General features: G+C 59.9%; 5 protein-coding genes across 9 annotated transcripts; 1 reads left to right on the forward strand and 4 right to left on the reverse strand.

Annotated features, from left to right (window-relative positions):
- The first annotated feature begins 1,023 nt into the window (after positions 1-1,023).
- On the forward strand, positions 1,024-3,349 carry CCDC153 (coiled-coil domain containing 153). The gene is made up of 6 exons (XM_048968452.1): positions 1,024-1,134; positions 1,713-1,781; positions 1,980-2,099; positions 2,639-2,731; positions 3,014-3,144; positions 3,219-3,349. Exons 1-6 carry the CDS (start codon positions 1,068-1,070, stop codon positions 3,345-3,347), a joined length of 609 nt encoding a protein of 202 aa, XP_048824409.1. The 5' UTR covers positions 1,024-1,067; the 3' UTR covers positions 3,348-3,349.
- A 137-nt stretch (positions 3,350-3,486) lies between these two features.
- Positions 3,487-7,153, reverse strand: PDZD3 (PDZ domain containing 3). Of its 2 annotated transcripts, none has more exons than XM_048968445.1 (10): positions 7,049-7,153; positions 6,269-6,296; positions 5,942-6,006; positions 5,575-5,786; positions 5,261-5,447; positions 5,039-5,175; positions 4,751-4,955; positions 4,447-4,643; positions 4,142-4,312; positions 3,487-4,014 (listed from the first exon to the last, which is right to left on the reverse strand). In XM_048968445.1, the coding sequence occupies exons 1-10, from the start codon at positions 7,089-7,091 to the stop codon at positions 3,973-3,975; spliced, it is 1,287 nt and encodes a 428-aa protein (XP_048824402.1). In that variant the 5' UTR covers positions 7,092-7,153; the 3' UTR covers positions 3,487-3,972. The 2 variants fall into 2 exon arrangements, with proteins under 2 accessions (XP_048824402.1, XP_048824403.1); XM_048968446.1 differs by lacking the exon at positions 7,049-7,153 and adding an exon at positions 6,680-6,803 and having other exon boundaries at positions 3,488-4,014.
- On the reverse strand, positions 6,923-12,995 carry NLRX1 (NLR family member X1). The gene is given in 10 exon segments (XM_048968425.1): positions 6,923-7,457; positions 7,580-7,831; positions 7,906-7,992; positions 8,711-10,125; positions 10,507-11,123; positions 11,282-11,382; positions 11,593-11,653; positions 11,793-11,920; positions 12,463-12,646; positions 12,649-12,995. Coding segments are annotated over 10 exon segments (3,276 nt in total). The 5' UTR covers positions 12,761-12,995; the 3' UTR covers positions 6,923-7,138.
- A 68-nt stretch (positions 12,996-13,063) lies between these two features.
- On the reverse strand, positions 13,064-22,793 carry ABCG4 (ATP binding cassette subfamily G member 4). 3 transcript variants are annotated; one of them, XM_048968432.1, is made up of 16 exons: positions 22,197-22,793; positions 21,747-21,920; positions 21,269-21,506; positions 19,422-19,539; positions 19,223-19,355; positions 18,852-18,902; positions 18,536-18,681; positions 18,167-18,290; positions 17,866-17,980; positions 17,497-17,636; positions 17,316-17,414; positions 17,015-17,183; positions 16,414-16,514; positions 16,121-16,279; positions 15,895-16,013; positions 13,064-15,820 (listed from the first exon to the last, which is right to left on the reverse strand). In XM_048968432.1, the coding sequence occupies exons 3-16, from the start codon at positions 21,495-21,497 to the stop codon at positions 15,595-15,597; spliced, it is 1,929 nt and encodes a 642-aa protein (XP_048824389.1). In that variant the 5' UTR covers positions 21,498-21,506; positions 21,747-21,920; positions 22,197-22,793; the 3' UTR covers positions 13,064-15,594. The 3 variants fall into 3 exon arrangements, with proteins under 3 accessions (XP_048824389.1, XP_048824388.1, XP_048824390.1); XM_048968431.1 differs by having other exon boundaries at positions 21,751-21,920; positions 22,197-22,792; XM_048968433.1 differs by lacking the exon at positions 21,747-21,920.
- On the reverse strand, positions 22,792-25,409 carry LOC125703660 (CUB and sushi domain-containing protein 3-like). 2 transcript variants are annotated; one of them, XM_048968448.1, is made up of 4 exons: positions 25,346-25,409; positions 24,968-25,102; positions 24,354-24,859; positions 22,792-24,268 (listed from the first exon to the last, which is right to left on the reverse strand). In XM_048968448.1, exons 1-3 carry the CDS (start codon positions 25,407-25,409, stop codon positions 24,369-24,371), a joined length of 690 nt encoding a protein of 229 aa, XP_048824405.1. In that variant the 3' UTR covers positions 22,792-24,268; positions 24,354-24,368. The 2 variants fall into 2 exon arrangements, with proteins under 2 accessions (XP_048824405.1, XP_048824404.1); XM_048968447.1 differs by having other exon boundaries at positions 24,354-25,102.
- Between the last annotated feature and the right edge of the window lie 262 nt (positions 25,410-25,671).

The raw sequence follows: 25,671 nt of genomic DNA on the forward strand, positions 1-25,671 counted from the left end.
AAAAAGCACCATGGCCTCGATCCAAAGAGATCAGAGAGCGTGCTGGAGCAATTGCACTCCTGACCATCTGCTGCTGCTCTGGGCATGCCTCACCCCTAGTCATGGCTGTGTTCATGTGCAAGGCTTCAAGGAAAGGTTGCTGTCCTCTCCCTGCAGAAGGGGCTGTGGCATTCAAGTTGGATTTTAGAAAACAATTGTGCTCAGAAAGAGCGGTCAGGCATTGGAACAGGCTGCCCAGGGAAGTGGTGGGGTCACCATCCCTAGAGGTGTCCCGGAACAGTGGAGATGCAGCACTTGGGGACATGGTTCAGTGGGCACGGTGGAGATGGGCTTATGGTTAGATCTGCTGAGCTTACTGGTCTTTTCCAACACTAATGACTCTGTGATTCTATCCCTATGCAGAGCCTCTGCCAGCTCACTGCTCCTGCTGCCCTGCCCATACAGCAAGGTTTAGGTTCCACTGAGCAAATCTCACCTATATGCTCCCAGGTGTTTCGGGTGAATCACATCCTGAGCAGAAATAACTGTTTGAAATCCCCTCCCTTCCTCCCCGTCCTGTTTTATAAAGAGGCTCCAAATCCAGCCACAGTCCCCAGGGCAAAAATCACTGCAGCAAGCAGGAGAGCAAGCAGGAGGGTGTGCCAGAGAGGAGAGGCAGGGCAGGAAGGGAGGAAGATGCTGGGCTTGTCTCAGGCTGTGACCTGGGGGCATCACCTTTCCCACTCCATCCCTGCAGTGGCAGGGCTGCTGCAGGACCACAGCTCTGGGACACACATAGGGCAGAATCCACCCAAACTTGTGGGAGCCACATCCTGCAGCCAAACCCATCCAGCTGAGTTCTGGCAGTGGGGCTGGCTTTAGACCACTCCAGCACTGCTGTGCTGGGTGTGTGTGGCCCATGCCTGTGTCACAGGAGAGAAATGCTCAGCTGCTGCAAAGCGGAGGCGGGTGCGGGGCCAGGCAACCTGCCCTCGCTGTGCACACAGTTGCTACAACAACAGCTTGGCTCGGAGGCAGCTGCTGTGTCCTGAGGGATTGAGCTCTGTGCTCCCAGCTTTGCCAGAAGGATGCCTCCAAAGGGCAAAGGGAAGAGGAAAAAAGGAGCGAAGCAACACAAAAAGGGAAATGCAGCAGGTGAGTCTGGGGACTTGCAGACTAACGCCAGCTGGGACGTGCCCCTCTTCTCCGTCCCCTGATACCTCCCTATGTGCCTGATTAGAAACAGGAGGCAGCGGGGTCTGGGCTCTGCTCAAGCATCCTGCATCCTACCGCACCCTGCAGCTCAGTGGGACCTGGGTGGGGGGTCAAACACAGTGGCTCCTCCAGGCCCCAGCTCCTCCTACAGAGCTCCAACTGGAGGTGTGTACTGGAGGAACACAGGTAGGGGTTTGGAAGGATCCCTGAACCTCTGTGTGCTAAGGACCCCAGCTACTTCCCAATCTTCACCATGAAATCTCAGCTTTCAATCCCAACCTCACATGCACCTCTCCAGGGAAGCTGCTTCAAGTAAAACTGGCTACATCCCAATCCTTTGCACAGATACAGCCCTGGCATTAGTGTTTCAGCTGGAGGCATGTCCCAGCCAAGTTTTCCTGGGTTGAACATCTCCAGGCAGGCTGCCCCCAGGCCATCTGACAGCTCCCAGTATCCCTGGGCCAAGCCCCACCAACCAGCTAATTCTGACTCCGTCCCTTCTTCCTCCCCTCTGGCAGCAGAAAGCCAAGCTGCAGCCACATCCAGGAGAGCAGCGCTGGAGGCTGACAGGCTGCAAGAGCACCCAGGTAAGATGGGGAGGAGCCAGGAGCATGCTTGCAAGCAAGGAAAAGCTAGGAAAGATGCAGTGTTGGACCAAAGCGCTGGGCAGGGCATCTCGCCCTATGGTTTGAATACAGCCACGGGCTCCAGCGTGCTCCAAGGGCTGGATCCCAGTGGGTCACCCCAGCAGCACGCTGCCCCCACAGCAGCCCTCTGTCTCGCAGCTCACTGGAGGGATGAGGCCTGGCAGATGAGGGCTGACACCGAAGGGCTCCGGCGGAGGCTGTGGGAGCTGGAGCAGGCACTGGAACGGGCGCAGGATGACAAGCGAGACATGCACGAAGGTAATGGACGGGGTGGGAAGGGGCAGGTGCAGGAATCCCACATCTCAATGCCAGCCAGGGATGCCAGCCAAGCTCACCCCACCTCTCCCATCAGCCTGTTCTGCTCAGCCCCAAAGCACCCGTGCCATTGGCATGCTGAGGCTGTGCACTCGCTGCACCCCAACTGCTGTCCTTAGACCAGACCACAGCCTGCAGAAGTCACTGCCTCACCGCTTCCTTCAGCGTTTGAGAAGGAGATGGTTTTAGCAGAGGTAAAACCTCAGCCAGAGGTTTGCGGTCTTTGCCACATGCAAAACTCCGTGCTCATTTTCACTCTCCCACGCTCAGCAGAGGTTGAACTAACTTTCTACCCCCCTCCCCAAGGCTCCCTCCTGCCCCTACCACAGCCCAGCAGGACAAGGAGAGGGGGCATGGCCACTCCAGGTGCACAGCCTGCAAGAGAAACCTTGGCCACAGGTTCTGGGCTCCTAGCACAGGGATTGCCTGCTTGTCCCTCCTATTGTCACCACTTGTCCCTTTCTCCTCTCCTTGGTTCCCAGAAATGACCCGGCAATACCAGGAGCTGCAGAAGCAGACAGCAGCACACAGCCAGCGCCTGGAGGCAAAAGTGAAAAGCCTGCAGGAACAGCTGGGTATGGCCTTGCCTGCGTGGGATGGGAGTGGGTTTGTTCACTCCAGGGCAGGAAAGCATTCATTTGGGGGAGCAAGGGGAAACAGGAGATATTCACCTTGTGCTGCTGTCTGCCAAGCAGCAGCTGAAGGCAAAGCTCAGTCCCAGCACATCCCTGAGCTTGGGATACTGAAAGCAAAGGGGATGCTGTGCTCCCACCCCATCCCAAACCCTGGGGTGGGGGCTGTGCCGCACCCTCCATGCCCACACAGTGTCCCCTGCCTTTGTCCACAACACCCCACAGCCACCAGGCTGCAGGAAACCCAGCACACCCAGCAGGCTGCCACCAAAGCACTTGCAGAGAGGGACAGGACCATCGCCCAGCTGCAGGGCAGAATGGACATCATGCAGAGGGAGTATGAGAAGATCTTCCATGTGAGCAGGGATGCAGCTGCGGGTGGCTCCCTTCAGCACAGTCCCCCCTCCTCACCGCCCTCTCCCCCAACTAGGACAGCCTGGACCTTGTGCTGGCCAAGATGGCAGAGGCCAGGCAGCACTGGGAGGAGGAAGGCACAACCATCTGCCTGGAGCTCAAGCAGCACCTGCAGGAGTTCGGCCTCAACCCCCTGGAGATGTAGCACTCAGGGACCCCCCACAGGAGAGGACAGGCTCTCAGCCTCTATCAGCACAGCTGCCCCGGGGTTCTGTCTGTCCCTGGGATATGCTGCTGGATGACAGACCCCCAGCACACCACTCACGTGAACGGCAGCATGGATTTGTCCTTTAATCAGTCTCCAAAGCAGCGACATGGGAACAGTGCTGTGATGAGGGCAGGTACCACCCAGCAGTTCGCAGAGGAGGAGCACGAGGGAGCACGAGTCCATGCAGGGCAGATCTGAGCCCAGATGAGAGCTGGGGGGCTCCTTCAGCACCCTTTTCCCCTTAGCCCAAAGTCCAGCCCCCTGGGTCATGGCACGGAGGGCAGAGCCTTGGCTCTCCTGGGAGCAATCCAGAGCCTGGAGCTGAGCATTATGTCCCCAGATATCCCTGGAGGTGTGGGAGTGTCTTCAGATTACTGCTACATTCAATAAAAGCTTGAGGCCAACCTTGGCCAGTAGAAACGAGTCTCTGGTAGGTGTGATGCTGGAAGTTCTACCCCAGGAACACAGATGCAGTGCTGTTCATAATGACAATCATTGTGTTCTCTGGGTATATCAGCAGTGCTGCATGGGATCCTGGCTGGAAGCAGGGTGCTCCAGGCTGCTAGAATGCATGGCGCAGCTGCCTCTGCTCTCTGCATGGGCTCTGCAGGGACACAGCAGGGACAGGTAGGCAGCACACTGCCACCAGCCCCGTGGTGCCAGGAGTTCAGCACAGAGGGCACAGGGTTGGAGGATGCCAGACTCAGAGCAACGCAGTGAAAATTTTTTACCTGTGTGATGGTTATGCTGTTGGCAGCAGTCATCAGCCAGGAGCCAGGTCCCTTTGGTCCCACATCGATGTGACAGAGCCCAGGGGAGTCGCTGGGAGAGGGCAGGGAGGACGTGCAGGAGCCCAAGGCAGGGTCACCGTCATCGAGGAACAGCAGAGGAGACAGCCCTATCTGCAAGAGCATCACGGTTGAGCCATGCAACCCCTGGAGCTCCTTGGCAAGCTGGAGGTCTTGGAGAGGACCTCACTATGCAGGTCTGGGGGTGAGGAATCCACCTTGCAGGCCGTGCGTTCCGCAGCACGTACCGAGCGGTAGAACGCATCGCTGGCAGGGTCGATGACCAGCAGTGTCACCTGTTCCTTGTGGGCACGGATCCTCAGCACCGTCTCCTGGTGGTCCAAGCCCTCGATGCTCTCACCATTCACAGCCAGGACCCGGTCCCCTTCCTTCATCCCTGCCTGCTCAGCCGGCAGCCCCGCATCTATGTCCCATAGGAACTGGCCTGCGGGGATGAGGGAGGAGGGATGCTCACCAAGGCATTCAGAGGGCATCCCAGCACTGCTGCCCCTGAGCGCGGGTGGGATCAGCTCCCTTAATCCCCTCCCTTACCTACGGCCCCCGAGCCGTAGTCATCCTCCTTGAGCAAGAACCCGTAGCCAGCGTCCCCTTTCACCATGTGCAGCTCCCGAGCCTTGAAGGGCAGCCAGGAGGCGTCTGCCAGGGCAGCTGTCACCTGCAGCCCCCGCAGGCGGTAGAACTCCTCCACCGGGCCGGATGCCACCAGCAGTGTCACCTTGCTGCCGCTTTGCTTCAGCTGGAGGAAACACGCATGATGCTCAGCACCACGACCAGCCCCAGCCCTGTGCCCAGCACCAGAGCACACACACACACACGCACCTTTCGGGCCAGCTGGGTGTGCGAGCAGCTCCTGACGCTGTGCCCATTCAGCTCCAGGAGCCAGGAGCCTGATGGCACTCCAGCTCTCTCCGCCGGCCCGTCCTGCCGCACTGACAGCTGGAACGTGCCCTTGACGCCTACAAGAGGAGCAGGCTGCAGCATGCGAGGCGATGCTCCAAGTGGGGTGATGCTGCAGGCTGCCAGTGCCAGCTGCCTCCCTACCTTCTGGCCCCGACACGCTGAAACCAAAACCGCTTTTGTCCCGTGTGATGTGGCAAAGGCGCGGGCGGATGTCAGCGGGCAGCATTTGGGACAGATCTCTGCCCAACGCTTTGGCTGCTTCGTAGGAGTCGCCATCCAGCACTGCCAGCAGGACCTGGTTCCCGCTGGCCTTGATCTTCTGCACCACCTGCAAGGGACCAGGCTGCAGACCCCGAGCATGGTTCTCCTCCAGTGAGGCCAGCATCCTGCACTTCCTCTGTGCCCAGCTGGGGGTACCCGGGTGTTCCCACATTGCCAGGATGCTCGTGGCTTACCCGGTGGTGCTCCATGTGGTCCACAAAGAGGCCGTTGACCTGGAGGAGCCGATCCCCATCCTGCAGCCCCCGGCGCTGGGCCAGCCCCCCCAGCTCGACCTGCCGGATGACGTGGCCCTGGCAGCCCAGCTCCTTGTGCAGGCAGAAGCCGAAGGTCTCTGTGCTGCCCTTGCTCAGCAAGTAGAAGCGGGGTTCCCCCATGGCCTCGCCATCTGCGTGGGGACACGGCCCATGAACAGGACAGCAGAGATGCTAACAGGGCCATGGTCTCCCTGTTCCTCTGTTGTAGGCATTCACCTCCCTGCAATGCCCACAGGTGACCAGAGCTGCCTGACCCCACGCTGATGGGGGAAACCCACATATTTACCCATGTCCTCAGCCAGTGACAAGGCGGGGTTGTCAATCCCATCTTTGGGGTTAAATTCAAATTTTCTGCAATGATAAAGGGTAGGAGAGGCCACATTAGAGCAGCAGCCTCATCATGTTCCCCTGCCCCCCCCCACAGGAGCCCCATTCCTGCTGGGGCCACAGCTGCAGTGCCTCCTCTTCCCTAGGGGAAACCACGGAGGGATGTCACTTTGGGATTGCCCCTATAACTCTCTTGTTGTGAAAAACATTCCTGGGACCGACAGCCATAGCCCACACCACCCCTGCACTGCCCAGCTGTAGGGCCGGGGGGGAGCACAGCACTTACATGATGGATGCTTTGTCGCCCTCGAGCCCTGCAGAGGGAGAGGAGAGGTCAGCGCAGAGGATAGCGAGCTGGGAGCAGAGTTGGGTGCTCAGGGCTCATCTGTTCACATGGCCTGCAGGGTCTGCGCAGCCCCTCAGGACTTTCGGGTGGAGGTGAGGAAAGTAACCAGGGCCCCAGAGACAGACAAAGCAGCATCCCCCTGCACACCTCCCTCAAAAACCCTCCAACTGCACCAAACCCTTGGAGATGGGATTCCTGCCAATGCCCCCCTTCAGCCCATCGGCATTCTCCCGGGTGCCCGCAGCTTTCCGTGGCTCTGACACTGTTTTGCCCCATGAAGAAGCAGAGCCTGGAGACATGCACACGAGGAAGGGTCTCTGTGGGACGAAGCCCTGCAGCCCCAGCACATACCTTCCGTTTGCTTCATGGCTGCAGCGAATTCGAGAGGGAGCAAGGTACAGGGTGAAGTGGCAGGGAAGCACGGCGTCCCCGCCTTCTCCAAGACGCCCCATGTTTAATGGTTAAACAGCTCCGAGTTTCCCCTGCCCTCCCAGCCCTGGCAGTGCCAGCCCTCACCCAGCAGTGCTGGGAGCTCAACCAGCACCTGGGGCTCAGGAACAGCCCCTGGGTGTCCCACAGTGGGGAAGACGGACACCAGGAAACAAAGCGGTGCACTTTAATGCCACCAAGGGTTTCACAAGCGAACTTCAGTCCAAGCCCAGCAGACAAGTCCCTTTCACACCTGGGCTTTGTGCCATATTTCAGCCTGGCCCCACATACCCAGCACCTTCAACAGCTTCGGCAGCACCCAACCGCTGGGCATCTCCGCTGTGATAAAGGTGCCGGTGAGGCGCTGCGCACTCCAGCAGCTCAAAGGGTCCCATGCTGGAGCTTCCCCAGCATCTTCTTCACCTCACTCTCCACCCGTAGGAACTTGGCTTTCCTCCAGGGGTTGACCGTCTGCCTCCGGCTGCTTTCCAGGTCCTGCAGGATGATGGTCAGGTGCTGACAAACCCTTTCGCGGTCCCAGAAAGGCAGATTCTTGTGCACCACGTTCAGGATGCTGGACCAGTAATCAGAGACATCAGTGCCTGCCGTGAGGAAGACCAGTGCCCTGACGCCGTCCCGGTCCATGCGCAGGCTGTCGAGTGCCTTCTTGCCATCCTCACTGATGTCGTTGAAATATAAACTATGGGGTAAAAGGAGATGCTGAGGGCTGGGAGGAGGGATGTGGGGCTTTCTGCTGCAGGGAGGGATGCTGGCTCACAGCGTCCCCTGCGAGAGTGAAGGAAAGGGATGGGTCGAACTCACTGCACTTTGTCCAGCGTCGCGTGCTTTTTGGCCACCTCCACCACACGCAGGGCAGCCGTGTCCGTCAGGGAGTTGTAGCCCAGGTTGAGCTCCTGGAGCTGCTGGTTCTCAGCCAGGTGCTGGGCGATCAGCTCCACACCACGGTCTCCCAGCGCAGTGTGCAGCAGGGACAGGTGGGTCAGTGAGCGGTTGCCTGCCAGCGCCTCGGCCAGGTACTGCGCCCCCTGCTCGCCTATGGGGTTGTTCCCTAGCCTGCAGGGATGTGAGCTCAGGGTGCTGCCTGCAGCATGCAGCAGGGTTTGGGGTGAGGATGGGGCAGTACTCACCGCAGGTTGCTCACTGCACACTTGTCGTGCAGGAGCAGGTCGCGGATCTCCTTGCAGTCATCAGGGCCCAGGCTGTTGAGCTGCAGACTGGTGCAGAGCAAAGGAAAGGGATGGTGGCAGGACCGAAGCGTCAGCCGTGGGGCCGTTCACCCCATCCATCCCACCACCGTCCTACTCAGGTTCCCCATACAAGGTCACCCAAGGCTCCCTCTCCACAAGCGAGCTCACAGCAGCCACCCCAGTGAACGGGTAGCATCAGCCAGCAGAGCCAGCACCAGCAAAAGTGAGGGAGAGGAGGGGGATCCGGCTGCCGCCGGGGGGGCTGAGGGTCTCAGGAGGGAGCAGGACCCCACTGAGCCCTCCAGAGCATCCGCAGGAAGGAAGCACCGCACAGCCCAGCCGCAAAGCTGCGTCCATCTCTGCCGAGCACGGCTCGCCACCCCCTGGGCAATGAGCAGACTGCAGGTCTACAAATCGGACCAAGACAATCTGGGCTGCGTATCTCCTGCCCCGAGCGAGCCACGAAGCGATGCTATGCGGCTCCGGGTGCTGAGCAAGGGCAGGGAGCCGCATTCCAGCCTGCTGTGCCAGGCGCAGACCGCTGCCCTACGGAGGGGGCGGTGGGACTACAAGTCCCAGCGTGCAGTGCCTGAGCAGAGCAGCTGGTGGAGCACCGCACGTCGCATGTCGGAAGCTGTAGTCCCTCCCCGTGATACGCTCTGAATGTAAACAAAGGCATGGCCTGCCTTCAACGTGGCTCCTTGCATGGGCACAGCGCTCGGGGGCAGCAGCAGGCGGTACTCACTGGAGAAACTTGCACCGCAGCAGGACGGGGAAAAGAGTCCTCAAGCTGCAGGTGTCAAGGTTGCAGGAGGTCAGATTCAGCTCCTCCACCTCGTGGCTCGTGCTGCCCATGACAGAAGCCAGAACGGAGCACTTGAGAGGAGTCATCTTGACGGAGGAGAGGTTGACGGTCCGGAGGGAGCGGATGGCCTCAGCTGTGAAGGGTTCATTCTGGAACTCGTGCAGGAAGAAGAGGTAGTCCATGAGCTCGGAGGGGGGCAGCCCTTTGCGGCTGTTCCTGATGACAGTCTTCTTCATGGCCTTGGCGATCTCAAAGGCCGCCAGGTTCTTGATGGAGCAGCCCAGCTGCTCCAGGATGGCGCGGTTCCGGCGGGACAGGATCCCACCCATGAAGATGGGGAAGAGCTCAAAGACTTCATCGTCAGCGGCCTCATCAGGGTGCCGCATGGGACCCTCCACACCCAAGATGCTGGAATTGATTTGATCCAAGACGTCGTCATTGTAGTAATCCTCCTCTTTGAACAGCTCCTCTGCCATGGTGCGGGCGATGGTGTCCCGGCCCTTCCCGCTCAGCCGCGAGAAGAAGCGAGGGAACATTTTGAGCAGGTTGAAGAGCACCGGCAGGAAGCGCAGGGGAAGAACTTTGGAGATGATGCTCAGCACCACAGCGGCATCTTCGCTCACCTTCCCGATGATCTCCGACACCTCCTTGCCCACTTTCTGCACCAGGGTCTTCTTCTCGCCCAGCACCACGTACAGGGCCGCCAGGTACTCCTGCATTGCAGGGATGGTGAAGACGAAGGTGTGCTCCTTGCCTGGCTGCACGCACGGCGTGAGGAAGAAGCGGAAGACATCACTGCGGAAGACCTCCAGCTGGTTGAGCTCGCTTTCGGTCTTCATCTCCACCTCAAAGCACTGCCGCAGGTCCTCCTCTGTGAAGCTGGTTTTGCGGGACATCACCCCTTCGTGGGCCAGCTTGCCCACAGTCTTGGCCACGTATTTCATCATGGAGATTTTGGTGGGGTCAGTGCTATCCAGCACCTCCCCGCTGAAGTTGAGCCGCAGGAAGCTGGTGTAGATGCCACTCAGGGTCTGGCTGGGAGGCACCGTCCTGGTGAAGTAGAGGAAGTGCAGCGTGGTGCACACCAGCCAGCAGTAAGAGGGCAGGAAGCAGGCGGCGGCGATTTGGTTTTGGCGCTCCAGGTTCCTCGACAGCATCTCCACCAAGTTCTCCTGCTCGCCAGAGCGGCTGGCCACGTCGTTCTCTCCGTCACAGCCAGGCTGGCTGAGGCGCAGTTGGAAGTACAGCTTCTGCAGGTTGGTGTCTGAGAAGCCGCAGATCTCTGCGTAGCGGCCCACGTACTTACCAGGGATCCGGTGCACCGCAGATGGGCGCGTCGTGACGATGATGCTGGCCTGGAAGCAGAGGGCTGGGTGAGTTTGGAGGTGCCTTTATCTAACCTCAGCAGGATCCCAATCCTACAACTCGTATCCAGGAGCACCCAGGAGCTGGGGTCTGAGAAGCTGCTGTCCAAAGGTTTAAACCTGGCCCAAAGGGGACAGAGGAGCTTTCCACATCCCTTTCTAGACATAAACTGAGCCTGGAAGGCAACAACCCCACAGACTGATTCTCAGGTACTACTTTCTTTGCCTTACCAGGCCTCCCAAATACTCCCCAGCAACAAACCAGCATGGAGAGTTCTGCCAGGGGTAGAAGTTACAAGTTGACTAGCAGCCAAGCTGGGCTACAAAAACTAGCACAAGGCTTTAATCTGCAATACCCCAGCAGCCACTGACCTCTGGCAGGAGGTATTTCCGCAGCAGGTTTACCACGATAGCAGAGGGAGGCAGAGGCTCATTGGCATCACAGCACAGCTCGGTGCCAGCCAGTCGGAAATCCAAGTTGAGGCGCTCCAGCCCATTGAGGATGAAAAGCACCTTGAGGTTGGAAGAGCCCAGGAGCGGCACCACGTCCCGGAGGTGCTGGTACTTCTTGGTGATGAGGCGTCTCAGGGAGATGGGGACGTGACTGTAGGACAGGTCCTCACAGGAGAAGGGAATGACCAGCTCAAAGCGGGGTAGGAGACCGTGGCACCAGTCCACCACCATCTTTTTGATGAGGGTGCTCTTCCCTGTGCCCACGGTGCCGTACAGCACCACGTTCTTCACCTGCCGCCCGCAGGCATCCACGTCAAAGAGATTCTGGAGGCTGATGACCTGCCTGCAGGGCTGCTGGAGCTGGTGCTGGATGGTCAGGTCAGGTGAAGGCTTCAGGATCTGCTCCAGGGAGCTCTCCCGGATCACTGGGTCCACGTGGACGGCATCTAGTGAGAACGAAGGGCCAAACTGCCTCTCTTCGTTGGGCTGGTTGCTGAACCACACAGACAGGCTCTTCTGGTGTTTCTTAATAGCATCTGGGAGGAAAAAGGTATTTAGCAATACAATGTCTTCTTGCTGCCAGGAGTTTGGGAAACTCTTGGGAAAGCACAGGCAGGAGGCAGAACCCTGCACTGCCCTGGGCAGCAGCTGTGCAGGACACTCCATCCTCCTCAGCACAAGGTGGCAAGCTTACCAGATGAGGCCACGTTCCTGAGATGGTCCAGGCCATGGTGGGAGGAGCTGCGCTGGGCTCGGTTCTCCTGAGACCTTCCCTTGTACCGAACACAGCTCCTGCTAGAGGAAAGAAAGCATTGGGAGGTGGGCAGGGGCCAGCAGCCCCGAGGGCAGGGTGGGACAACACGAGGCAGTGCCAGGTAAGGGCTGAATTCAGAGTGGCAGGGAGTTGGCTCTGTGTGGTTTGCTAGTGCAGGCAAAGCAGCATCTCTGCCTACAGAGCCCCAGTGGTCCTGAGGCAGCAGCTCAGCCACCCGCATCCCACCGTACCTGGGGATAGAGATGCCACCCATGTGGAGGATCTTCCTGTGGAAGCAGCTGCCTGCAGCACCTGTGGGGATGAAGCATTCCTGCACTGATCATGGCTCAGCACCCCACAGAGGTGACACACAGACTGTAGAGCTGAGGATGGACTTCCAGCAGGGACACCTCAACCCCAGGAACAGGGTGGGTTTGGGGTCACAGCTCACCTGGCCCCGAAGCAGCACAGAGGTACACACACCGTGCTGCCCTGTGCCCGGGCTGGGACCCACACAGCCGTGTCCAGCTGCCCCAGGGCAGCCAGCCGTGGTACTGCATGGCCCAGGACATCTTCTGCCTGAAAGAGAGGGGACAGCTGAGAAGGAGCAGGGCGCTGGGGATGTCCTCACCTGTAGGGTGAGCCTACCTGCCCCCAAAAATCCACAGAACTCACTGGGGGCACGAGGGGCAGAGGAACGTTACCTCCTGGTGCACAGCCAAAAGTCATCAGCCTGGATTCAGCTATTAGCACCGCATCCCGGAGAGAAAAAGCGCTGGAGAGGAAGGAGCTCGACTTTTTAAAAGCTTTATAGCGAAACAGCGCCAAGCCCAGCTCTCCCCCCACCCCCCACCCCTCCCCCCCGTCCTCCTGCAGCTGCCTACGAGGGGCTGAGCAGCTCGGGAGGATCCCGAGGGCGGCCGGAGGACGCGCTGCCCTCCCAACCTCCCACCGCAGGACGGGGCCGAACCGCCGCCGACTCACGCGCTGCACGCCCGGCTTGAAGGGAAACTGAGGCACGGGGGGGGTAAGAAAACTGCAGGAAACGCGCAGGAAACGATGAGCCAAGCAGAGGCCGAGCTGGGCTCGCACCGCGCTGCTTTCTGCCATCCTCGCCTTACCCGGCTCCCAGCCTTCCCTCTGCTCCGCCACCACCTTCCGCCGCCTTCCCCGGGGTTCCGGTTGGGGCAGCGCGGCCCCGTTTCGCTTCCCTGAGTCGGGAAGGGCTCCGAGGCGGCGGTGACTTCCTGCAGCACCGGCACGGCACGGCCGGGAGCAGCGCCGCACCCGTGCGTCCAGCCACGTATCCGCGGGCCCGAGGGCAGAGCTGCTTTTGTAACAGCGGGAGGTGGTGCCGAAAGCTGGGCTGCTGCCTGGGGAGAACAGCCCGTGCTCACAGCGTCGCGCATCCCTCTGCATCCCGGCACCCAGCAGCACGCAGCCATCCCAGCATCCCGACACACGCGGACCCCGCGCCCACTCGGGAGGAAGCGAAGGGTGCGCTATAAATATAAGTTTTATTGATGTGTGAAATCCACCAAGTACAGCTGGCAGCTCGGAAACGCCGGTACGAGTTGCGACCCCTCCACCTGTATGGCAACCCTCCGGCCACCATGAGTGCTGCTCACAAGCCAGGAACCCCCCCTCCCCACACACAGGGCACTCACCTGCAGACAGCACTGCTCCCCAAACAGCCCAGGTCCCTCCCCCAGGCCTGGCCACACCTCTGCAGGGCAGCGATGCATCCCCATTGCAAGGCAGCAGGTCCCACTGCTGGCAAAGCCCTCGCACAGCAGAGCCGCAGCCCCGTGAGCAATCTCCGTCGTGCTCTGAGCTGCCGTCTGCATGTTATTTTGGTAACGGCTCACCCCGACCCCACATGCACACCCCAGCACAGCACAACCACACACAGCATATGGCGGCAGGGAGGCAGCAGGAGACCCCCAGCAGGACAGGATGGATGGTGTCCACACACAGCGAGAATGAAACACTGCTTTATTGCCTGCTTGGAGTGGGTGAGACCCCACAGGCAGATCTTTACCCCCTGTGCTGCCCTGCTGTCCCTTCCAAAAACCCCTGCACACAGGGCGAGGATGCTTTTGCTTCACTTGTGAATGTGACAAAGGTGACCCAGACATGCGTGGAGGGGAGAGGCCGAGTCCCTGTGTGCCTGGCAGCATGCTGGGGTTCACAGCACACCTACGCCAGCAGCACCCACCCCAGCTGAGCCTTTGGGCCTGAATCGGTTCAAGATGGGCTGAGGTTCAGCTGCTGCCCTCAGAGAGCTGCAAGCCACAGCTCAAACCTCATCCTAATGCACTCAAAGTGCATTGCATGGGAAGGGAGGGGGTGGGAAGGGAGAGGAGGTGGAGGGGAAGAAGCCTGCTCTCCTCCTTCACACTCCTCGTGATTATCCAGACGCGTTCCCTGGAGGGGTGCCTGCAGCCAGAAGCACCCAGAGTTCCACTCCCCCGCTCCAATAAAGTGCATCCTCACTGCACACATCCTGGACAGGGCAAAAATCGGCACGGATCTCCCTTGACCTCACGCTGCAATCCAAGAGCAGCAGAAATGGGGCACCGAAGTAGCCCAACAGCCCCACAGACATGAGATGGAGATGGGGGACAGCCAGCAGCTCTGCCATTCCCTGGTGGCACAGCAGATGTGGGGCCTGCTGCCCGTGTCTCCCTGGCTGGAGGTGGCAGCAGTGTTCCCATCCTCTGCCCAGCACAGCACAGGGATAGTGAAGGTGGAGCTGGGAGCAGAGGGGAATTTTGTCAGTAAGTCAGCCCAGATCCCCTGGGGAAACCCCAATGCTCAGCACTGGAAGAGCATCAGGGCACGTCCTGCTTCCAGAGCCTTTATGCACGAGCTCTTCACATCCATGCAGGGGAAACCCAGCCCCGCTGCAGCAGTACCTCCATCTCTGCCCTCCAGCCAGCCCCTGCAGTGCAGAGCAAACCAGGAAAAGTGAAGAAGAGTTCAGAGGACGTTGCAGCAACCTGTCCTTCTCTCTGCAGTCCAATCCCCTGCCGTGTCCATGCTCACCAGCAGGCAGTGGGCTCCGGTAGCACCCATGCAGCCCCATGACAGCAGTGCCAGCGTGCTGTCCCCACCAGCTCCACTCCTTTGAAAAGCCAACAAGGTGCTAAAATGCCCCTGAGGGGTGCAGAGCTTGGGAGGAACCACCAAAAGATGCTTTCTCCTGGTACCGGATATCAGGGCGGCTCAATGCAAACCAACTGCTGCCAGATCTCACCTGCCTTCCAGCTCTGGCACCACTGGGACCCACTTGTCCATGCTCTTACCCACCAGTCCTGCTGCAGTGGGTGGGTGCCCACAGCCTTCATCTCCTCCCTGCAGGCAGCACACGGCTGTTGCTGAGGGAGGGTCATTCCCATCCTGCGTGGTTGTGCTGGGGAAAGGGAACAAGAGGCCAGCAGAGCTCCACTGACAGCACAGTGCTCCACACTGGGTTTGATGGGACGGTCGCTTCTCTTCGTATCGATCGCTTTTATCCTCTTGGCTCAGATCCCAAAGACTGAACGTGACACCCCCTGAGGTCTGAGAGCACTGTCCCACTCCCACAGACACTGCTGTGTCCCCAGGTAGCAGAGGCCAGCCCTGAGGATGGCACTGAGCAGCAGCACAGGAGAGCCCCGAGTCCTCTGCCCGCTGCTCCCATTCCTCTCCTTGCGGACTGAAAGCAGCGGGGTTTCAAAATTAAATGCAAAATTAAAAAGGAGGAAAAAGAAATAAAAAGAAGAAGAAGGAAAAAAAAAAAGAAGTAAAGTGAGGATTGAAGCAGAAAGGAAAAGGGGAGGCAGCAATCTGTGGCTGCAGCAGCAGGAAACGCAGAAGCCTTGTGCGACTTGGTGGCTTGGGGCTCTTCTCTATGCGATGGCTCTGTGTGTGTCCCCACGGGGCTCGGACCCCCGGCGCCTCTCCTTCTCCTGCCTGGAGCTCCCCACAGCCTCACTCTGCCTCCTTGGGGCCATCCCTGCTATCCCCCATAGGCAGGCAGGTTGAGTGAAGGGATGCAGCTCCGTGGGGGTGAGGCAGAACCGGGGGACGCGTGGTGGGGCTGTACAAAACGTTTGCCATGAAGAGTGCGTGGAAAGGTTAAAACAGTTCCGAGATGTCTCAAAACCCTTCTCGACTGAGCCAGGCCTGGCTGGCACCTACCAACATGGTCCATGGCTGCCATGCAGCAGCTCAGGCCCGGGGGGCAGCTCTGGGGTCCCGTGGCCCCTTTATCTCTCCGACTTGACCTTGTACCTGAGCACCAGGTACGCCAGGAGCCGCAGGATGACGAAGAAGATGCCCAGGATGAGGAAGTCCAGGTAGAGCTTGGCCTCCTCCACATCCAGTTCCTGCAGGATCTTGATGGGTTTTTGGAAAGGGCAGAAGTCCTCCAGGCACTCGAGGTCCTCGCGCTCCATGGCATAGATGGTGAGGATGACGCCTTCAAAACCATACCTATGGCAAAGCAGAGTCACTGCGTGCCCCACACGGCCCCACTGCCACCCCACAGACAGAATGTGTGGTCCCACCTGACGTAGGAGACATAGGAGCTCCACTGCAGGTAGGTGGGAATGGTCTTGAAGCTGACAAAGAAGCCCGAGAAGAGCAGGACGGGGATGGCGGTGACGGGTCCCACAAAGGTGGCTACCTATGGAGCAGAGGTCATTGGGTGCCACATCCCCCTTTGTGCCCCATGGCACTCCCTATATGTGGTTCTTTGGGACACCCACATCCACACCACGGGCAAAGCCTGACCTGCAGGGAGGTGGAAGCAGCTCCAATGAGAAGCCCGAGGGATTGGGCCACCAAAGCAGTGGCGGTGGCCAGGGCAGAGAAGAGGAGGAAGCGCGTGGCCTCGGGCGGCTGGCCTGTCATCCAGTACACGATGCTGCAGTAGGCAATGGGGCAGATCACCTGGGGAGGGGGGAGCAGAGTTACACACTGGACCCGTGGCTGCTCTGGTCCCATAGACCCTCCCCAGGGGTGGAGAGTTCAAGGAACCCATCCAGGGCATTGGAAATTGGCTGTGCCAAGGGGCCAATGCTCACCTGGAAGGGCACATCTGCCATGGTCTTGGCCAGGTAATAGGCTTTCAGGCTGTACCAATAGTTCAGGTGCTCTCGCAGGAATACAGACATCTCCTGGGGGACTGTGGGGAAGCAAGGAAGGAGTCAGCAGTGCCCCAGGCCAATGCACCCTGCAGCCTCCTGCCCACGGGTGGGAGCTTCACCAGGGACAGAAACTGAGAAGGGAACCTTCACATGGACAAGTCAGCTCAGCCAGGGGGGTTTTGCTCAGGCTTTTTAAGGAAGTGAAAGGGAGATCTGAAGCAGCTGAAAACGCAGCTGTGCAGACAGTTTCTCAGCAAAATAAGTAAATAGATAAATTCCAGTGCACTGCTTAGAGCCATTCGGTGAACAATGGCAATAACTGAACCAGACAGTAAACAAATGGCAACTGGGGGGATTTACTCCACGCGATGCAAACACTTCCACCCTTCTCTTTGTATCCTTTCTGTCTCTATCCTACTGCCCCACTTTGGACCAACTCAGCTGCCTCCACCATACAGCACCCATTGGAGCCCTCCCACAGGACACAACCCCCCCTGCACACCCAGGGGTGGGAGCAATGGGGCAAGGAGCTCCTTACAGGTGAGGATGGTGGGCATCAGTGCAGCAAACATGAGGAAGAGCATGGAGAAGAAGAGGAAGCCGGTGTTGTTGAAGACTTTGCCGGCGTCGTTGCCGATGTGCAGGTAGAGCAGCCCGATCAGCACCCCGATGCAGATGTGGGACATGAAGCGCAGGTGGGTCAGCACCTATGGGTGGGCAGAGGAGATCATGAGGCAGGACCACGTCCCTTGAGCATCCCAGAGAAGGGTGAGCCCCACTCAGCTCTGCTTGCCCCCAGCAAATGGCTCCCATCCCTTTAGCGTTGGCTCAGCCCTCACCGTGTCCCTCAGGATGCAGATAAAGGTTCTCTTGAAGAGGATGCAGAACTGGGTGGAGGTACTGGTGGCGAATGTGTGGCTCTCGATGTGGTCCACGTCCTGCAAAGGGATGTTTAAAGTCAGAGATGCAGGTGAGGGACAGGGATCACCTCCCACGTGGTGTCCCCTCTTGGGCTCTCACTGTCACACAGTGCGCCGGGCACGATGAGTCCGCCTTGTTGGGGCTGCTCTTCTTCTCTGCCATGGTGCACATGCCGTTCTGCACAGCACGGAACAGGACAGGGTTGAGGTCCCCATACTCTCCTGAGGCCACCTCGATAACTGCGGAGCACAAGAGCAGCACTGAGCCAGCCCTCACCATCACACAGCTCAGGTCACCCAGATTCCCCAAGGTCAGGGGGTGGGAGCCCAGTGCAGCCCTCACCCCACAGTGCCACACACCCACAGCACAGCACCCAATGGGGGGACATGAGTTTGGACCTCGCCACGTGGGTTTGGACCTCGCCACCCTCCATCCCCAACACTGCTGAGCTGAGGAGGGGCCACTCACTGAAGTCAGCGGGGTTGTGGTACGTGGGGCAATGGAGCCCAAGGCCCTTCAGGTAAGGGATGAGGTTGGTCACGACGCCTTTGAAGATGCACTGGCCCTGGCTAAGGATGTAGAGCTGTAAGAGAAATCAGCGATAGGGCAGGTGCAGAGCAGCCAGGGCGCCACTGCTTGCTCCAGATCCCGTCGTCAGGGCTGTGAACCACACGAGCCCAGGCCAGCTGCCTGCACCAGCCATTCCCATGGCCTCTCTGCATGGTCAGAATGACCTGCCCCCCAGAGAGCCCTGTGCTCCAGCCCAAACCTTGTCAAACATCTCGAAGAGCTTGGCGCTGGGCTGGTGGATGGTGCAGATGATGGTGCGGCCACCCTGAGCCAGGGAACGCATCAGGGAGACGACCTGGAAGCAGGAGGCACTGTCCAGACCACTGCAGGATGGGGCAGAGGAGAAAGAGATGGCAAAGAGAGAAGGAGAGAGTTGAGAAAGGGAGAAGAAAATCTCCAAGACACCTCCACCACCACGTGGGCACCCTGCGTGACGGAGGAGAGCATCCCTTTGCAGCCCCAGCCCTGTTGTCTTCCAGTCCCTTCGGTGTCCCACAGCCCCTCTTGGATCCAAAGGGCTCTGGTCCCCCCAGTGTCCCCCAGTGGTGGGGGGCTCCTGCACTCTCACCTGGTGGGCTCATCGAAGAACATGACTGGAGGATTGTTCACCAGCTCCAAGGCGATGGCCAGGCGCTTGCGCTGCCCACCCGACAGCGAGATGGTGCGGGTGTAGGAGCACTCCAGCAGCCCCAGGGCTGTCAGGATCTCATTGACCTGAGGGATGGAGCCTCGTTCACCATGAGCTCCCATGGACCCTCACCTTTTCCCCCCCATCACCTGCTGCCACGTCCCCATCACTGAGGGTCCACAGTTCCTTCCCTTCTCCACTGTTTCCACCTTAGAACAAGACAAGGGGCCCTGAACTCACATTCCTCTTCACTTACCAGCTCTTTCTTCACCTCCTGCTTCTCGCTCAGCTTCAGGTTAGCAGAGACCTGCAGGGAGAAGATGAACAGGGAGATCAAAGCAGCATAAAGTGGCTTGGGTCAAAAGGGACCTCAAGGATCATCAAGCTCCAACCTCCCTGCTGCATGCAGGGCCACCAACCTTCATATCTATCTAGACCAGGCTGCCCAGGGCCCCATCCAACCTGGGCTTGAACACCTCCAATGGGAACATTGTATTAGGTACTGCACTCATCCCCAGCTTTGTGATACAAGAGCAAGGGCAGGACTTCATCCCCACATCCCACAGCTCTTGGGAAGCTCCCGCTTGAGGATGCAGCCGCCCCAGGAAACCCTGCAGCCCCGCTCACCATCATGGCCTCCAGCACGGTGAGGTGTGGCAGCAGCATGTCATCCTGCATGATGTAACAGGACATCTTGCGAAAGGTGCGCAGGTCCCTCGGCCGCCCGTTCACCAGGATCTGACCCTTCATACCCGTCTCCCTACAGGACAGAGAGGATAGAACACAGCCCCCAGCCCTGCTCCCCCAGCTCCTCCTCCAGCCCCACCTGTAGCCAGCCAGGATGTTCATCAGCGTGGATTTGCCGGCACCCGATGGCCCCATGATGCCAATGAGCTCTCGCTGGCAGAACTTCCCTGACAGGCATTTGAGGAGGGTCTTGTAGCCTGGAGGGAGAGAGCAGAACGGTGGGATTGCAATGGGACCCCGGCACCTGGGGGGCTGTGGGACCACCATGTGCTGTGCCAAGGGACCACCTCTACCAGCATCATCATGGCCGTCACCCCCCAGTACAACCTTTGTCCCTGCTTCCCCTTTAGCTCACCCATTTCCAATGCAGACAAGATCAGAAAACCCCTAGGACACAGCATAAGGAAGGCCACCAGGCTGTGGCACTGCCCTGGTCCCCAGGCATCGAGGAGCAGGGTGCCATGGGGCAGAAGATGCCTGGCTGCTGCCTTCATTGGTATTCATGCCGTGACACTCAGCAGCAGCCACTGCTAATCAGACCTGGAATTATCTCTGCTTTAAAGGCAGCTGATTAGCATTTTCTGGCAGCAGGAACGCAATGTGTCGGGAGCATGGAACAGGCACAGCCTCAGGCTGTCAGAAACTGCCCCGAAACACAGCCCTGCCTGGGGAGCTGTGGTTTGCAGGGTACCACAGGTCTGAGCATCTCCCTGCTAGAAATATATCCCCCTGCCCCACAGCATCAGCTGAGGACAACGCATCCATCCATACCCACAAACTGGGGCGAGCCTAAGGATCAGGGCAGCGAAAGAAGCAGGAGAAGATAGAAGGGGATACGAGGGGAAGGGGTCCAGCACCCTGATCTTCCCCAGCAGCACCCGTTGGGATCAGGCACCCCTAGGAGAAGCGCCCTGGGGGTTGGGAGGCGCGAGCAGGATGCTGTGTGACGGCAGCAGGGTGAGCGCGGCGCACAGCCCGGCAGCGCATGCTGCTCACGTCGGTGCCACTGCAGCTTGCGCAGCGGTTACTCGCGTTCATTGACTGCCAGTAACCTCCTGCTTCAGCAACGCGCGGCAGCACGGCCGGATCCCGCACAAAGGCACCTGGAGCTCCACACCAGCTCCTGTGTGCCGTCCAGGGGAGAAGAGAGTTCCCGCTGTGCAACCCCACAGTCCCAGCTCCAGCTGCCCCAAGTCTGTCCCCACCACAGTGCATGCAAACACTCCTTAGTGCCAGACTCCATCTTTTGCTTCCCAGCATCTAAGGAGGCAGAGCTCAAACTGGGGGCTTTGGGCTGGTCCTGCTGTCCGTTGGTGCCTCAGCTTCCCCAGCTGCAGAGCAGAGCTGGGAGCAGCAGGGACCCCACACCCTCAACCAGCTCATCCCAGGACCCTGCTCATTCCCCCCCCACCACACAGGGCCATCCTGATTAGCATCCCATTAACTAACAGGGCTAATTAAAGCTGACTACCACCCATCAGCTACCATCTGCCTCCCCTCCCTAAGCTGTCGGCCGCAGTTGCACACAGGGAGCTGCCAAAGAGGAAACCCCCTGCAAGCCCAGCACCCCCCTGCACACCAGGGCACCCCTTGGGGCCTCCTACTGCCAGCACAGCAGCACTAAGAAAACCCATCCATCTTGTCAGCCCCAAGCAAAGCAACAGCCCTGCCTGCCCCATACGACCTCTGGGATGGGATCTGCTTTTGGGGATCACAGGGCTGGGTGGCCACAGGGGACAGCAGGGTGAGCAGCTCTGGAATTTCCCACTAATGTGCACTCAGACAAAATCCTGCAGAGCTGAGAGATGGCTGCCTGCATCAGCAAAGAGGGATGGACCCAGGGCAGGGGGTGTGGGAGAGATGAGAGGAGACTGGAGGGGAGATGTGGCAGCCTCAGGGGTCCCCAGTCCTACAGGCATCTCCTACCTCTCTTCCTCCACCAGGAGCCCTCACGCACAGAGTAGGACAGGTCAATGAACTCAATGTTGACAGCAGAGCGTTTCGGGAGGTGGGAAAACCTCTGGGCCTCTGTGATGTGGTTCTCCACCTTCTTCAAGTGGGTGGTGAGGAGCGGGGCGTCCGGGGGGCCGGCGTGGCAAACTGTGTCCTCCAGAGCGATGGAGACGCACGCAGGATCCATGCCTTTCTCTGCCATTGTGCTGCTCTGGAGGGAATATGCAGGGATGGATCCACTCGCTCTTTGGCACGAGGGCTCTGCAGAGCTGGGGGAACGCTGAGCCAGGCAGGGTGGGAAACACGCTGCACCCCAAAGCCTCTGCAGCATCCCAGATGAGGTTGGGGCTAGGGGTCCCTCATTGTGCTGAGGACAGGAGGCTGAGCCGTGCCCTGCTGAGCTCAGCACCCCTCCTCCCCTGCAGGGCCGGGGTCCTAATGCCGTGCTAACCTACATTTTGCTGAGCCGCAGGCTGCAGGCAGCTCCTCGCCGCAGCTGCAATGCACACACACAATCCCCTGGAAGGGGAGGATGGCCTCGCGAGGAGCTGCGCCGAGATCTTCCCAGCCCTCTCCCCGATGCAGACAGATCTCTTTCAGGGCTGGAAAACAGCCAGCCTCGGCCCTGGGGGGAGAAAAGGGGCGAGCGAGGGCTGCGTGATCCCATCACCCCCACTCCCTCCGAACGCTTTAGGTTCCCCCTTCCTACAGACACAGGGCACAGGGCCAGCAGGACGGGGGGCTGCGGGAGCCACAGACCGCCCTCGGGCTCACCTTGACTCCTTGAGCCGCTCCCCACCCCACCCCACCGGCGAGGGCATCTCCTCCGGAGCCGCTCCTCCTCCATCCCCTCTCCCTCCATCCGCCGGACCCCAACCCCTCTGACCCTCCCCACGCTCACCTGTACGAGCTCGGGCTCCGCTCCCCGCCGCCTCCGCCGCTCCGCGCACTGCCGCAGCGCCGCCGCCGCTCCCTCCACCCCCCTGCGGACAAAGGGGCGATGCCCGCGGCGGGGCCGAGCGCCCGCAGCCCCCGGTGCGCACCGATGGACCGCAGGGGAGGAGAACGGGCGGCGGCCGCTGCTCAGTGCCGCTCCCCGGGCTTAGCGCTGCCCCCGCGGGTCCCCAGCCGGGATGCGCTCCCCATCCCTCGGTAGGGCTGGGCTGGGCAGGGCCGGGCGGCGAGGTGGGAGGACCGGTTCCGCGCAGTTATCCGCTCCCGTATTGGTGCCCCGGACCCGTCGGTGCCCCCCACCGCCGGCGCTGTCTCGGCTGCCGCCGTGTGTCGGGACGGTGGGAATTGGCTGCCCGGGCGGCGCTGCCAAGCGGCGAAAAACCCTCTTAAAGGAACCGGCTTTATTTCCTTTCCCCGCTCTGCTCTGCGTGTCATGCAGAAGGCCCCGAGCATCTCCCGGCTGCAAAGCTTGGGATTTGGCAGCCCCCGTTCTTCCGTCCCCCCCGCTGCACCTCTGACACAGCAGAGAGCCCACGGCCCCACAGCCCACTCCCAGGGCTCACCTAGCCCCACACTGAGCTACCTTTGCATTGCATTGTATTGCATTGCACCCAACAGCCTCCACCACAGGGCACAAGCAGGATGCAACGATGGCAGAGCACTGCTCAGAAAGCTCACAGCAAGCATCAAGGGCCAGAGGGCACAGCTGCCCACCCCAGGGTCCTGGTGGGATGCTGTCAACCCCGCAGCTTGCCCCCAGCATCCACTCCCCTGCATGCTGTCACCGTGCTGCACCTGGCTCCCTCCTCGCTGTCGCTCACACCTCTCACCCACCACAGCACTTAAACATGAAAGCCATATGGAAATGAGTGACACTAACAACAGTATTAATTAAAATACCCATCTGGTGAGCTAAGGAAATCTTTCCTCTCTCACAGCCGGATCGGGGCTGGGACAGAGATGGGGGCAGGGATGCAGCCCTTTAGGAATGGGATTCAGGCAGAGGGTGCAACATCAGAGTCAGCCCCACAGCGAGGCCTGCAGTCAGTTCCTCATGGAGCAGGAGAGGTGCTGGGCTCATCCCAAAGCCATTTCAGCTGCTGCCTCCTGACCCAGGGCGCTCACAGCTGGAGCTGGGAGAGCAGCTGCCCTCTCTGTGTGGGGCTGTGGGAATGGAGCAGGCAGCAGAACCTCCATGTATAACTGCAAATCTGTGTCATTGCCTGTAAACAATTTTTTTAATTACCCACAGTGGTGGTGGTGCTGGGCCCATTTCCCCTGCTGATCCCATTACACATGCTCCTGCCCCTCTTCCTCCCCAGGGAATAACAATTTGGGTTCTTCCATTGCTGCTTCAGAGGGATCCAGGGTGTCCCTGCAGAGCAGGTGGCACCCAGAGACCATCACAACAGTGGGACATGAGGGCACATGGGACAGAATGAAGGACTCAGGGCTGGGATCCCAGGGAACCCAGGACCAAGGAGGGGTCTTGTGTCCTTACCTGTTCTGGCTGCAAGGCATCAGCTACCCAGAGATGTCCCTGGGGAGGATTGGGGGGAGGGGGGGGTTAGAGCAAATCACACACTGCAGGAAGGAGCAGCCCCAGCCTGCAGGCACCATGCACAGCAGCCCCCACACCCTGCCTGCACAGATGGAGCAGCATGACAGCCCTGCTGACTGCACACAGGGGCAGGAAATAACTAGCAGAGAGAAATGGCAGCCTGCAGGACAGGCAAAGTGCTGCCTGCCTGCTAGAAGAGGATGTGAGCCTTCTCCAGGGAGCAGCCAGCAGGAGACGTGGAGGTCTCCAAGTCCTGAATGCAGCTGCCCAGTTCCTGCTGCCGACAGCATTCCCTGCATGCCATGTGATGGGGCCAGGCAGAAAGGCAGCAAGTCCCAAAACTCTTCTCCCAGATGACAGCTTCAGGATGGATAGAAATTATGGAAAGGAAGAGCCCAGCACCAGAGATGCGTGGCCAGCAGACCTCAGTGCAGAAGGCTCAGCTCTGCCAGGAGAAACTGTAAGGAGAGCAGAGATGCTGAGCTGCTCAGCAGCCCCCAGCTTGCAGCCTCCCCTTCCCTAAGGGCAGCATCAGCCCCTCACCGGAGGTGGGCGCCGCTACTGGGTCTCCCCGCAGGGCACGTGGCAGTCGCACTCGCAGACGTCGCAGCGCAGGAACCAGCGCACCCAGCCCGAGCGTTTGGTGCTGCAGGAGGAGATCTTGATGCAGCCGTGGCGCAGGGAGGCTCCCAGGTGGTTCTGGGTGCTGCAGGACGACGAGCAGCTCCCGCTGATGTCCCGCTCGCTGATCTCGATCCGGCCTCGCAGGCAGATCCCTGCAGGAGCAGGTCTGGAGCGCTCCCCCAGTGTAGCCACCAGCCCCTTTTTCCCCACGGTGGGCTGCTGGGACAGCAACAGCCATCCCACCCCACTGTACTCACGGAGGCAGGTGGGCTTGGGCGTCCAGTGGCCGTCAGACTGGCAGGCGCTGGCCGGGTTCCCCAGCAGCATGAAGCCGGGCCGGCAGCTGTAGCGCACCACAGAGCCCACCCACCAGTCATTGCCATGCACCACTGAGTTGAAGTCCGCCTCGGGCCTCCCGCAGTTCACTGGGGATGGGGAGGTTCCCATAGGCAGGCGGCTCGGTGGGACACGCGTGGAGGGGAATGGGAACCAAACCTGCCCCATGCACTCCCAGAGCCCCTGAGTGGCCGTACCTCGGCAGAAGGATTTGTAGCCCAGCCAGCAGCAGCTGCCGTTCCCACACTGGCTCCTCTTCAGCTCCTTATGCTTCCCCTTGCAGCCCCCCATGCAGATGGGTGCAGTGCCGGACCAGTAGGTATCCAGGTCTCCTGGTGCCATGGGAGCAAGGCTTGGGGCTGAGGACCACTCGTTCCAGCAGCTCCTCAGCCCTGAGCCCTGCTGTAGGTGGTGCCCAAAGGCTCAGCCACAAGCCCTGCTGCAGCGAGGAGCACATCCACATCCCCCAGCTCCGGCTTCCCCAGCACCAAGCTCCGGCACAGGGCCTTACTCCTTGCTGTGTCAGCAGCCCTAGGGCACCCCATAAGCAACCCTTCTCCCAAACACCTTGTTACCTTCTGGGTGCTCAGAGGAGACCAGCGTGGCCAGCATGGTGAGGAAGAGGAGAACCAGCCCCATAGTGCAAGCACTGCTCTCCTCCTCTCACCCCCAATCACTGCCAAGGAGAAAGTGAACTTGGTTTCCATACACAGCACGACATGCTGTAGGGCCCAGGAGAGGGAGGAGACTCCTCTTGATGCCAATCCTCTCCCCATGAGATAATCCCTGGCAGATTACCCTCTCTGGACCCAGTGTTTAAAGGGACAACTCTTCTCAGCCACCACTCCACTCCCAACACCAAACACTTGGGTAGCACAGGAATGCTGCAGCTTCAGAGCAG

Source organism: Lagopus muta, chromosome 22, assembly GCF_023343835.1.
Source record: "Lagopus muta isolate bLagMut1 chromosome 22, bLagMut1 primary, whole genome shotgun sequence".
Classification (NCBI taxonomy): Eukaryota; Metazoa; Chordata; class Aves; order Galliformes; family Phasianidae; genus Lagopus; species Lagopus muta.

Coding starts and splice junctions, on each gene's coding strand:
- CCDC153 (XM_048968452.1), top strand. CDS start 1,068: ATGCCTCCAAAGGGCAAAGGGAAGAGGAAAAAAGGAGCGAAGCAACAC. Junction 1,782..1,979: donor CAGGCTGCAAGAGCACCCAG/GTAAGATGGGGA, acceptor TCTGTCTCGCAG/CTCACTGGAGGGATGAGGCC. Junction 2,732..3,013: donor AAGCCTGCAGGAACAGCTGG/GTATGGCCTTGC, acceptor AACACCCCACAG/CCACCAGGCTGCAGGAAACC.
- ABCG4 (XM_048968433.1), bottom strand. CDS start 21,497: ATGGCAGAGAAAGGCATGGATCCTGCGTGCGTCTCCATCGCTCTGGAG. Junction 19,540..21,268: donor CTCCTGGTGGAGGAAGAGAG/GTAGGAGATGCC, acceptor CTCTCCCTCCAG/GCTACAAGACCCTCCTCAAA. Junction 17,981..18,166: donor TCTTCGAGATGTTTGACAAG/GTTTGGGCTGGA, acceptor TTTCTCTTACAG/CTCTACATCCTTAGCCAGGG.
- PDZD3 (XM_048968445.1), bottom strand. CDS start 7,091: ATGCCCAGCGGTTGGGTGCTGCCGAAGCTGTTGAAGGTGCTGG. Junction 5,787..5,941: donor GTCACTGGCTGAGGACATGG/GTAAATATGTGG, acceptor GTCCCCACGCAG/ATGGCGAGGCCATGGGGGAA. Junction 4,956..5,038: donor ACACCCAGCTGGCCCGAAAG/GTGCGTGTGTGT, acceptor TGTTTCCTCCAG/CTGAAGCAAAGCGGCAGCAA.
- LOC125703660 (XM_048968447.1), bottom strand. CDS start 25,409: ATGGGGCTGGTTCTCCTCTTCCTCACCATGCTGGCCACGCTGGTCTCC. Junction 25,103..25,345: donor CTCCTCTGAGCACCCAGAAG/GTAACAAGGTGT, acceptor CCATGGCACCAG/GAGACCTGGATACCTACTGG.